Here is an 11,840-nt window from a genome sequence, read left to right on the forward strand (position 1 = left end):
CCCGCGGATAGGCCCTTGCACGTTTCCCGCCACGCCCCCACGCCTCAGACCCGCCCCTGACCCAGAACCTTCTCAGGGCCCCGCCCCAACTCCTTCCCCGGAAGTTCTGCACAGCTCCCCCTTTCCTCCCGCAGCCCTACCCGCTACCCCTCGCCCACACGGCCTCACTAGTCCGTCCTTTCCCTCCAACAGCCAAGCCCCCACTCCTCTCCAGCATGCTTGTCAGGGCACTGCCCTTTCCTGCCCTTCTCTTCTGCCAATCGCTTCCTCGGAATCTCCTGTAGCTCCGCCCTGCTCCTCCCACAGCCCCCCTCCTGATGCCTCACCAGCACGTTCTCCAGCCACGCCCCTCCCCTCCTAAGACCCGCCTTCGACACTGCCCGCGACCAGTCACTGCCCGGCTGGCCCAAGTCCTAGCCCCGCCTCCGACTCCGCCCCCGCAGTTCTCACAGCACCGCCCCTTCCCAAGTCCCGCCCCGTCCCTCCACACCTCCGCCTCCAAGCTCTCGCCAGCCTCTCATCCCGCCCCCGCCCCCGCCCCCGCCCCCGCCCGCTCCTTTCCAGCGCTGCCCTGCTCCACTGGGGTCCTGGGCTGTGGCCTCCACACATCCTCCTGCAGCAGGTTCCCGCACCGGAGCCCTACTCCGGCCACAGCGCCGCCCCCAGCAGGGTAAAACACCCAGCCCCCCTCCAGCCCCAGCTCCACCCCGGCCCCTGCGCACGGCCCCCTCCGGCAGCTCCGCCTCCGTTGCTAAGCCCCATCCCCAGCAGGCTCGCTGGCGGACCTCTTCCCGCCCCTTCCGCTTCCTGCCCCGAGGCCCTCTGTCTGAGTGGCGTCCCCTCTCTGGGCCTAGGGTCTCGCCGAGCCCTCCCGCGTCGTCGCCCGACCTCCGGGTGCTCGCCTCACGACCCTAAAGGGTCCATCGCCTAGTGCCCAGTGAGTGTGTGCGTCAGTGCGTGATCACGTAAGTGCGTGGCTATGGAACTGCCCTGTTGAGCGGCCGAGTACGTGCCGGTACGCACGTACGTGTGTTGCGTAGTGCGTGACGTGTCCGTAAGGGCGGAAGTGCGTCCCCTTAAAGGGCCAGTGAGGGCCCGGCGGAGACCATGGGAGTGGCTCACGCTGTCGTCTGCCGGAGTCCCAGCGGCGGTGTTCTCGGGGACGACCGTGGTGTCCCGACTGTGGCCGGCCGGGCGCTCTCTTCTCTCCCTGTGGCCCGCGACGTCTCGGCCGGGCCTGGAAGCTGGTAGTCCTGGGGCTGGCGGCCTTGCTGGGCCGAGCCCAGCGGCGATAGAGCTGTCCTGGCGTGTGGCCAAAGGCCGGAGTCGGCCCAGCTGGCCTTGGACTCGGAGGACCCCGTAGGTGCGGTGGCAGTGAGCCCGGAAGCGGCTGGAGGGAGCCTGGACGTGATGCGCCAGGGCTTGGGTGGCTGCACTTGGGCGAATGGTACCTGTGGGCCGGAACCCCGTGTGGGACGTCCCGAAGCCCCCGAGCCTGTCTCCTCCTCCAGCCAGCATCTTGCACCCTGGCTACTTCTCAGCCTGTGTCCCAAGGATGTGCCCCTGGGTGTGGCGAGCCAGTGCGCTGCTCCACACACCCAGGCCCCACCTTGACCCAGAGACTGGGAGGGGCCCAGCTCCATGGGTCCTGTGGGACCCCATGCCCTGCCCGCCCTCCCCAGAGTTAGACTGAGGGACCTGGGCCCCCAGACCTCTGCCTGGTGACTCTGTGGGGGCCAGTGTCATTTTTCCTCTCTTAGCTCCTGCTTGCTCGACCTAAGAACGCGGCCCCCTCACCAAGACGGGTTTCTGCCTGCCCGCTGGCGCTTCATGTGGCCCTTGAGCCTCGCGCGCTCTCCCCCGCCATGTGAGCCGAACCGGCGCTGGCGCTTCATGTGGCCCTCGAGCCACGCGCACTCTCCCTCGCCATGTGAGCCGAACCAGCGCTGGCGCTTCATGTGGCCCTTGAGCCTCGCGTGCTCTCCCCAGCCATGTGAGCCGAACCAGCGCTGGCACTTCTCCTGGCCCTTGAGCCACGCGCGCTCTCCCTCGCCATGTGAGCCGAACCAGCGCTGGCGCTTCATGTGGCCCTTATCCACGCGCGCTCTCCCCCGCCATGTGAGCCAAACCAGCGCTGGCACTTCTCCTGGCCCTTGAGCCACGCGCGCTCTCCCTCGCCATGTGAGCCGAACCAGCGCTGGCAATTCATCTGGCCCTCGAGCCACGCGCGCTCTCCCTCGCCATGTGAGCCGAACCGGCGCTGGCGCTTCATGTGGCCCTTATCCACGCGTGCTCTCCCCCGCCATGTGAGCCGAACCAGCGCTGGCACTTCTCCTGGCCCTTATCCACGCACGCTCTCCCTCGCCATGTGAGCCAAACCAGCGCTGGCGCTTCATGTGGCCCTTATCCACGCGCGCTCTCCCTCGCCATGTGAGCCGAACCGGCGCTGGCGCTTCATGTGGCCCTTATCCACGCGTGCTCTCCCTCGCCATGTGAGCCGAACCAGCGCTGGCGCTTCATGTGGCCCTTGAGCCGCGCGCGCTCTCCCTCGCCAAGTTAGCTGAACCAGCCCGGAGTGCCACGTGCTGGGGTGGGTGTCGTCCCCGAGTCCGCCTGCTGCCTGTTGTTGGTCTGCGTTGTGTGCTGGGTACCAGGCCTGCCTGTGCTGCTAGCCTGCATTCTGTCTTCTGACGACCTCTTCCCTCGTCTCCTTTTCTCTCTGCAGGTGAAGGAGCCAAGGCAAGCAGGCAGGCAGGCAGAAGAGCGCTCCCTCCTCGGGCGAAGCAGGTACCATCTGCAGCACCAGGCCGCGTGAGGGGAGTTCCTCTGCACCCTTGGTGCCTTTCAGGTTAGGGCACTTCTCACCGAGGATTCCCCCCACACAGTGCGTGTCTGATTGCTACGATTCCTGTGACGTTGCTGAGAAAGGGGTTGGCTAGAAAACCGGGAGGGAGAGACTGGACAGATCCTCATCCTAGTGCCGGATCTCAGTAGAGGTAGTAGAAATGGCCAGGCGCCCTGGGCTGCATTCAGCTCTCCTCGGAGGTAATCCAGAATCAAGGAACGGGGTGAGCCTTTGTCACCTGTCAGCAGCATGCTGTCGCTGAGGCCCGACAAGTGTGTGAGGAACCCTTGTGTGTGAGCCACCCTTGGGTGCTGGTGTGCACACTGCTGAGGCGTTGCGGAAGGCCGTTGGCCGGCATGTAGTAGCGTCCTAGATGTGGGTGCCTGCACCCGGGCAACCTCTGAAACGGGTCTTCAGTGAACGTTAGGGGTGATGTCGTCTCCTGTGGCAGAAAACGGGACGCGGCTTGTCAGTCGGTCTCCATCGGTAGAGGAGTAGTCAGGTAAATGCCGAGACAGAGAGCAGGGGGGTAACACGCAGGCAGTGAAAACTAAGGGAAATGGAGATGCACAGAGGATGTGCTTGATGTGTGGCTAAATGGAGAAACCGTGCCCTGCCCCGAGGTGATGTGGAAGGAACGTCTCAAACCTGTGCGTTGATTTGCCAAGGGGGCGGGACAAAAAGGCTGGCTTTGCAGCGGCAGGGAGCTGTGCCACAGTGCTGGGGACCAGAAGCCCGAGAGCAAGGTGTTGGCTAGGTCTGTTTCTTCCGTGGGCGGTGAGAACCTGTCCTATCCCTGTGTCTTAGCCACTGGCGCTGGACTGACACGTGTTGGCCTTGCTTGGCTGACAGAAGCATCTCCCCGGGGCCCTGCCTTCACCTCATCATGGCATCTTCCCTGTGTGTGTGTGTTTCTCTTCCAGTTTCCCGTTTCTGGGGATACCGATTGCGTTGGGTGTGGGTCCATGCGAATGATGTCGTTCTTACTTGATTGCCTCTGCAAAGACCCTGTCTTTCCGTATGTGGTCACGTTCTGAGGTGCTCAGGGTTGGCACGTCAACCCACGCGTTTTCTGGGATGCAGGGGAACCCATCGTGACCTATACAGGCCCTAGGGTAGGAACAGAGTTGGTATGTTCCTGGGGTGGACGTGAGGCCTGTGGCGAATACAGGAGAGAGGGGTGCAGGAAGCCAGGGCGGGGAACCAGACCACGAGGGAGCTCGTGGGCCCTCGGGAGAAGTGGCAGCATCTGTACCGGTTGGTGCACGAAGCCCTTTGTAGGTTCCAGCAGAGGAGTGACAGAATCTGCATGCCCCAGTGCTCTGGCCTCTCCCTGGGTCTTGGACAGTAGAGTACAGTGGGAAAGTGCCAAGGCAGTGGGCCAACAGGCCAGGACACCAAGAAGGCCGCCCCGGTGGAGAGGTATGCAGCGAGATTGTGACCATGGAGAGTCGATGGAAAGGGCTGGGATCCAGGGTAGGTTTTGGAGGTAGTGCCACGTGACATGAGTAGTGGATACTGGAAGGAAAGGGAGGCTGGAGAGCTGTTAGGTTCGTGGCAGGAGCCCTTGGTAGGTGGTGACGCCTCTTACAGAGGTAGAAGGTGGTGGATTTGGGGTGGTGGTGGGTGGGGCCCCAAGTCTGTGCTGAGACTGAAAAGGTGTGTGCTGCGCCCAGGGAGGCAGAGCAAGCCAGCAGGAAGCCTGGGAGCCTGGTGAGTGGCACGCTGAGCCATGTTGGGACTGCAGAAGACCAGTCGTTGGCGCCTGAGCGGACACACTTACTGGTGGAGGGGAGGGACAGGAGTCAGAGGGAGCCTATGGACCAGCACTGCTCAGAGGTCTCCACTGTGCAGTGGTTTAGAGAAAGGCTGTTGTTGGACCAGGAGGCACACGTGGCCTCAGAGGGGTGTTTGTCGACTGGTAACGACGGGTGCAGGCGTCGTCCTCTGAAAACAAGCGTGCGCGCGTGGGAGTGGGAAGCAGTGATGCAGATTGAGAGCAGTGGCAGGACCCAGGCCTGCAGTGAGCCAGAGGGGCGGGGTCTGGGGCAGCTCCCCCAGAGGAGCAGGAGGAAGGCGGATGACGGGGCAGAGAGGCCAGCAGGGCAGCCTGCGGGGAAGGGTGCGAATGCCAGGCAGCTTCCGTCCTGACAGGGCCTTGTGTCCTGAGGGTGGGTCTATTTTCTTAGAACCACAGGACACACGTACGGGTAAGATCTTGTCCTCAGAGAAAGGACGGGGAGGCAGGAACCAGAGTGGAGGGTGGTGGCTCGTGGGTGGCGTGCAGAGCCAGGGATGGGGCCTCCGGCCCAGCGCAGAAGAAGATGGCAGTGATGAAGATGAGTAGCCACCTTGTGTGGCTGGTCAGGGGCCAGGTGCTGGCTGTGTGCCCTCAGTGCCTTGTCTCCTGTCCTTCCAGCCAGGTGGAAACTCAGGCTGCGAAAGATACCATGACTAAGCTGAGGTTTGGGCTTCCAGCCTGCGGCTCTCTGGACCTAGGGGCTGTGCTGCTCCCAGCGCGGTGCTGTTTTCCATGGGGGGGGGGGGGCGGGGGAGACAGGCGACACTCTCCCAAGGGACACACAGAAGAGGCAAGGGCCGAGACACGCGTGTGTGAGGTCAGGGCCCGAGTGTTGTGCCTGTCACTGCTCATCCACAAGGGTCCTCAGTGCAGCACGGCCCTGCTGTGTCAGGTGAGCATTACATTCGGTGATCCCAGGCTCAGGACCTGGCCGTAGAAGGGGTGTGCACACTGGGGCCCTTTGTTTTCCCTCTCGTTACCTCTTTCTGAGGTGGGGGGGGGGCAGGGACTTGAGGGAGGGTTGGAGGGGTCAGGAGGCACACCCGGTGGGGGCCGTCTGGCATCCTCAGGTGTCCAGGGCCGGCTACCAAGGATTTGCACTCAGCAGCCGTGGGGAGGGAGCTGAGCAGAAGCAGGCCTACCATGTGTTGGCGCAGCAGGCCCTGGGAGCTGAAAGCATTGGCGAGGGGACAGTGGGGAGCAGGAAGAGAAGCAGCACCCAGGGTGGTCCCTCTGCAGAAAGAGGCTAGAGCTGCGCCTGTTGGCTGTGCAGCCCCAACTCTGTGCCTTCCCTCCTCTGTGGTCCCCTAGGACTCTTTGACCTCGGTCATAGCGTTGAGCAGATGCTGTCCCGCCTGTGCCTTTTTCTAGCTGTCCTGTCCTGTCCCATGAGCTCCTCAGGGGCCCCATCTGGTGGAGCTGCATCATCCGAGGCTCTTCTGTGGCGCCAGCCGTGGTGCCGGCCCTCAGTGACTACGTGGTGCCTGGTAGAAGGCAGCGAGCCGTTGAGATGAGTGGGCTTTCAGGGCACCGGGGAGACGTTGAGGAGCGGTGAGACTCACTGGCCGTGAACGTGGAGGGCCAGTGTGTGATATTCCTCTGTGTTTCCACAGGCCGCCGAGGCCCGAGGAGCTGGCAGGAGATGAAGTTTGGCTGCCTCTCCTTCCGGCAGCCTTATGCGGGTTTTGTCTTAAATGGAGTCAAGACTTTGGAGACGCGCTGGCGTCCCCTGCTTAGCAGCCACCAGGACCGTACCATCGCCATCCACATTGCTCGCCGGGACTGGGAAGACGTCACCTGGCAGGAGCTGCTGGTGGAAAGGCTTGGAATGACTCCCACTCAGATTCAGGCCTTGCTTCAGGCAGGGGAAAAGTTTGGGCGAGGAGTGATAGCCGGTAAGTGAGCAGCTACTCGGGAGCTGTTTCCCTGGGAACCAGTGGGTGTGTTTGTGCAGATTCCTCACGCAGCATGCCTTCAGAGGGGCAGTCGGGGGCCTCGGTTGCCCCTTGGGGTCTGACGGGCGGGCGTAGGTCCGTGTCTGCGTGTGGCAGCTGTGCCTGTGCGAGCTTGTGCTGCAACAGAGGCCACGGGAGGCAGCCTAGCACAGAGCGTCTGGCAACCTCCAGAGGCAGGCTCCTTGCCTGGCGTCATGTGCCTGGCCCGCCCCCACTGCGCTCAGCATCACGGGCGATTCCTCGAACTAGCTTCTCAGTGCTTGAGGTCTCACACTGACATCTGTCCCCCGGTGACCTCCTTGGGCATCTTGTTGCCCGCCGGCTCCCTGTCAGCAGTTGGGTCCCGCTACTGGGTCGGCTCCCTGTCCCGCGCCTCAGAGCTGTTGCTGGGACACACACTTTCCCTGTGTGCCTTCACTGAAGACCGAGTCATCTCCTCCTCATTTCTGTAGCCTTCTGACTGCCTCGCCCAGGACTCCCCGGACAGAGTTGGGTGTGTCATCCACGCTCAATAAGAAGGTCTCAGCTCACTGTGTGTCTTTGTGGTGACATCACCTTAGTCTGCAGCGCTCGTCGCTTCCAATAGCCATGTTGCACAAGCAGGCCCTGGTTCCTGGAAGGGAGTCAGTTGCGTGTTTCTCTCTCTGCACAGGGCTCGTTGACATTGGGGAAACGTGGCAGTGCCCTGAAAACTTGGCTCCCGTGGAGATTGTGGAACTGGAAAGTCAAGCCGTTCTGACCGACCTGAAGCAGAAGTACCTGACTGTGATTTCAAACCCCAGGTGGTTACTGGAGCCTGTGCCCTGTCAAGGCGGAAAGGATGTGTTCCAGGTAGACCTCCCAGAGCACCTGATCCCTCTGGAACGTGAGGTCTGCAGAGTATGCATCCCTGCGGGGAACATAGCTGACACCTCAGCTCACCATCATGTGCAGGTAGATCTATATTAATCAGGTCAAGCTGGAGTTACCGTTGCCGCGAAGACTGCTGCTACACACCAGGGGAGGTTCACATACGTGGATTTCTTTGCTTGGATGAAGGGAAAGAGGGGTGAACTCTGCCTTGCGTGATGCGCCGAGCTCATTGACCATGTCTCAAGCACTCTGACCTTTAGAAAAAAGGAAATGCCTTGGCATGGTGCTAGTTTTGGTCCTGCTACTTTCTGAATGGTACGAATAAATGCGTTGAAGGTAACTGTTTAGTGTTTGGAGCTCTATCATGTGTTTTTCCCTCCTCTTTGTTCCAGATAAAACTCACCAGATGTCCGAGCAGCATCCAGGGGATGTCGTGGGGCCTCTGGGGCCGGCACTGCACGTTTGCCTGGCAGTGACCGGCCAGTCATGATATGCAGGGGGAAGAGGGGTCAGACACAGAGCAGCTGTCTGTCCTTTCAGAGCACTCTCGCTTCATTGCCGTAGTATCTGGCATTCATGTAGTATGTGTGTTACGTGTCACACAGCAGCTTCCTAGTCAAGAGGACCTTAGATACAGGCCTCATAGAGGGAGGTCGACTTTGAAAAGTGATGGAGCGGTGTTCATTTTATAGCAAGCCTGTATGTGTGTGTGAGAGAGTGTGTGTGAGTGTGAGTGTGTGTGTGTGTGAGAGAGAGAGAGAGAGGTCTTAGCAGCGTTTCTGAGTGGGGGTTCTCTGTGAGGATTGTGCCCCTCCTCCCCAGTCACTGAATGCAATGGCAGGTGTGGGCCCTGACTTTAGCTGGGCCCCTTTATGGGGCTTGGATGCTGGGTAGGTATGCTCAGCTGCCGATCTGAAACTTCTTGGAAATATTCAGGGGGCCTTGAGGAAAGAATCTCATTTCAAGATCCCCGAGTAGTGTAAGGTGATACCCCGAAGGCCAGGAGCCAGACTGTTCTGTCTCCTGACCAGCAGGCAAGTCCCAGGGTACTGGATCTCCTTGGGCTTGCCCTCAGCATTTCCTGGCAAGATCCTTGGCTAAGTATGTGAAAATGTTTCAATAGAAAGAAGGCAGCAGGGAGCAAAGCATGTCCTGGACAGAGTTTTCTGCTTCCTTGGGCTTATGCCAGTTAAATTTTATATATACATAAATATATAAATACAGATCCATATAATATGGATATTATTATATATAATATAAATATATAGATATAAATACACACACATATATCTATATCTATATCTATATCTATATCTAGATATATATATATATATATATATATATATATTCTAGTCCACAGTTTCGATGTGACTTGTCCCCTAAAGTTTCATGTGTTGAAAGTGTGGTTCCCAAGGGTGGCAGAAATGGGCAGAGGTGTATCTTTTTTAATATTTTTAAAGATTTATTTATTTGAAGGAGTTAGAGAGCAGGGAGAGGAGAGGGAGATACACCTTCCATCCATTGGTTCACTCTCCAAATGCCTGCCACGGCCAGGACTAGGCCAGGCTGAAGCCAGGAACCAGGAGCTTCACCCGAGTCTCCTACGTGGGTCCAGGGGCCCAAGCATTTGGGCCATCTTCCACTGCTTCCCCAGGTGCATCAGCAGAGAGCTGGATCGGAAGTGGAGCACCCAAAACTCAAACCTGCGCCGATATAGGACGGTGGCAGCTTAACCTGCCACACCACAGCGGCAGCCCCAGTGGTGGACCTCTAAAGTGCAGCCTGGGAGAGGTCCTGAGGTCCCGGATATGTGCCCTTCAAAGGGACTGGTGGACTCCAGTCTCTCTGGCTCCCTGCTGTGCAATGTGAGCTCTTGCTCCTGCATGAGCTCCCGCTGTGATACCACCTGCCGTCAGCCCCCCCCCCACCCCCGCTCACTCCTGCCAGAGGCCCAGTTGGTGGGGGCCACTCATTCCTGGGCTTTGAACCTCCAACTCTGTGAGCACACCAAACCTCTGCATAAAGTTATTCTGCCTCAGGTGTTTGACTGTGGTCATGAAAAACAATTTAATGCGGTATGGACAGTTGGAAAGAACACAGACTTGTGATTCTAAGAAGACCAAGACAGGCTTGTTGTTAGGAAATGGTGATCTTTATCAATTTTCAGTGCCCTGCGAGTTCATGGAGGTGGATTTTCCCTGACCCGTTCACAGAAGATACACCTGGAATTGGAGGGACTCTCCTGCTCCAGGGGCTGATTGTAAGTCATGGTGAAGAGGGCAGCTAACAGGATGGAGTAGCAGGTGGTGTACAAAGATATCATGGAATCGTAATCGGGATAGGCTACGGGGCTGCTGGTTGCTTCCCCGGCACCTTGCATTCCAGCTGTACCCGGAGGTGCAAACAGGACATTGGAAGAGGTGCCCTCCCCACTTGGGCCACGCGGCTCCTCGGGAGCATAGATTCTCAGGGGGCTCACAGTGATGTTACTCATAGACCAGATGCCAGAGAACATGAGTGACTGGCTGCTGATGGGGCTGTGAGCACTGGCAGCTTCCCTCTGGGCCCTCCTCTCAGCTTCTTCATCTTCCTTGTTGGGCTGCGTCCGTGGGGATCGTCTGGCAGCTACCAGCTTCCTTTTCTTCGGGCTCGCTCCGCAGGTGGATTGCCGACCGAAGCGTCTCTGGTCTCCTTTTCTTTGAATGTTAGCGAGAAGGGCAGGCTTGTCTCTCTGAAAATTGACGTTGCGATATATCTGAAACAGAATGGGAGATTTTAGTCCTTCTGGGATGAAGTTTGTTGCTGGGACGTGCCCTACAACATCAGCTCACTAAAGATAAACGGTTCATAGGGTGAGGCAGAGGTGTGTCCGATGACGTTCACTGGCCTCTGAGAATCTTTGCCCGGACCTGCAGACCATCTCTGAGCAGGTTGTGGTGTCCTGTCAGAGTCTATACTCTCCTGTGTATACGTTTACCTTTCTGTAAATAACGTCTCACATATAAAAAAGCGATTCTTAGAAATTAAACACGTGTGGTAGGTCCTTGATCTTGGTGCTCTACAAAGATGTTTGGGTAACAGAGAAATAGGAAACAGAAAAGCCTTCTACTTTACCATCATTTTCTTGTTCCCTGGAGAGAGAGCAGACTTCTTGGAGCGTATTTTACTGAACCCGTAGAGGTTAAGCTGACGGGTGAAGGTCTTTATGCTGTCCGTTTCAAAAATCCTGTCCCCGTCTTCCCGAAGAAGGACTTCCCTCTGGAAAAGGTCATTCTCGATGATCACAGTGTCTCCATCTTCGTTCCAGCACACAGACTCAAATGCAGGGTCCTCCACTATCATCCAAAGCTTTCTGGGGAAGGAGAGCCCACAAAGGATATCGCTGCCTTGCTTGTTGACTGCCACTTGACCCTGGGAGCCTGGAACCTGGAGCCTGCGAGTAGGAGCCTGGCTCACTGCCTCCTCACTGAGCTGAACCAAAGCCTTCCCTGAATCCACATTGGGAACCAGTGAAGAACTGGACAGGCCCTCAATAGCTGCCTCTCCACTGGCAGGGGGTCCCAGCATGGCCTCACAGCTTTCTGTACTACTCTGACTAGCCATGGAGCTACACCAGCATTGGGGACACTGTACCCAAGACCGGTATCACTCTCCTAGCAAGTCAAAAGCGCTTTAGTCTCAGAAAGGCTATCCAGTATATAATCTTCCCACGAAATTCTAGAATCCGAGTGGTGGGCCAACCAGTGGCTGAAACCCTCCTCTTTGCCATGTGATGTCACAAGGGTGGGGCACAGCCAGGCCACAGAGGGTGGGGGAGGGGATAAGTGGCCGGGCCCTTGACTTCTCTGTTTTCTCAAAATGTAGAAACTTATCTTTCTGGTTCCCATCAAAGTCTCCTCTCTAGTGACAGGTGCATCAGTTCATATGTCCTGGCCCTGAGTAAGTAGAAGGACTGTGATACCATCGCTGCTCACACTCTTGAAGCTAGGGGAGGCCTGTTGCTGACCCCTCTCAGGGCCAGTCTTCAGTTAGTTCTCATTTTGGTATCAGCAAGACTGCCCGGGTCAGATGGGCCCCTCCCAGAAAATGGTGGTCCCTGCCAGGTGGGTTGGCTGAACCTCCCTCAGCCTCCCCCCACCCCCGGCTTTCTGCTTTGGTATCTTCCAACGACTCCTGATGGTTGCATCTGCTTGGATGGGCCTACGTGAGTGTGTTCTATTGCCACTCATTCAAGTTGTCCCCAGAGGAGGGCTCTGCCTGGGTGCAGTGGGAGCACTCCTGGTGGCCCTAACTGCGCTTGCAGTGTCACTCAAAGCACTGTTGTGTGATTCGATGGCCACATCCTCAGCGGTGCTTTGGAGTTGCATGTTGAGCTCCTCTGGCCCTC

At 58.3% G+C, this 11,840-nt stretch overlaps 2 protein-coding genes across 10 annotated transcripts; one reads left to right on the forward strand and one right to left on the reverse strand.

Annotated features, from left to right (window-relative positions):
• Positions 1-456: 456 nt before the first annotated feature.
• Positions 457-7,793, forward strand: EOLA1 (endothelium and lymphocyte associated ASCH domain 1). Of its 9 annotated transcripts, none has more exons than XM_070067381.2 (4): positions 457-937; positions 2,726-2,848; positions 6,260-6,541; positions 7,254-7,793. In XM_070067381.2, the coding sequence occupies exons 3-4, from the start codon at positions 6,289-6,291 to the stop codon at positions 7,547-7,549; spliced, it is 549 nt and encodes a 182-aa protein (XP_069923482.1). In that variant the 5' UTR covers positions 457-937; positions 2,726-2,848; positions 6,260-6,288; the 3' UTR covers positions 7,550-7,793. The 9 variants fall into 9 exon arrangements, with proteins under 9 accessions (XP_069923482.1, XP_069923485.1, XP_069923481.1 ...); XM_070067384.2 differs by having other exon boundaries at positions 520-965; positions 2,726-2,787; XM_070067380.2 differs by having other exon boundaries at positions 522-670.
• A 1,104-nt stretch (positions 7,794-8,897) lies between these two features.
• On the reverse strand, positions 8,898-11,056 carry LOC100356917 (heat shock transcription factor, X-linked member 3). Its single transcript, XM_008273463.5, has 2 exons — positions 10,568-11,056; positions 8,898-10,208 (listed from the first exon to the last, which is right to left on the reverse strand). The coding sequence occupies exons 1-2, from the start codon at positions 11,054-11,056 to the stop codon at positions 9,633-9,635; spliced, it is 1,065 nt and encodes a 354-aa protein (XP_008271685.3). The 3' UTR covers positions 8,898-9,632.
• Between the last annotated feature and the right edge of the window lie 784 nt (positions 11,057-11,840).

Source organism: Oryctolagus cuniculus, chromosome X (assembly GCF_051225735.1).
Source record: "Oryctolagus cuniculus isolate XC-2025 breed Fujian yellow rabbit chromosome X, ASM5122573v1, whole genome shotgun sequence".
NCBI classification, from domain to species: domain Eukaryota; kingdom Metazoa; phylum Chordata; class Mammalia; order Lagomorpha; family Leporidae; genus Oryctolagus; species Oryctolagus cuniculus.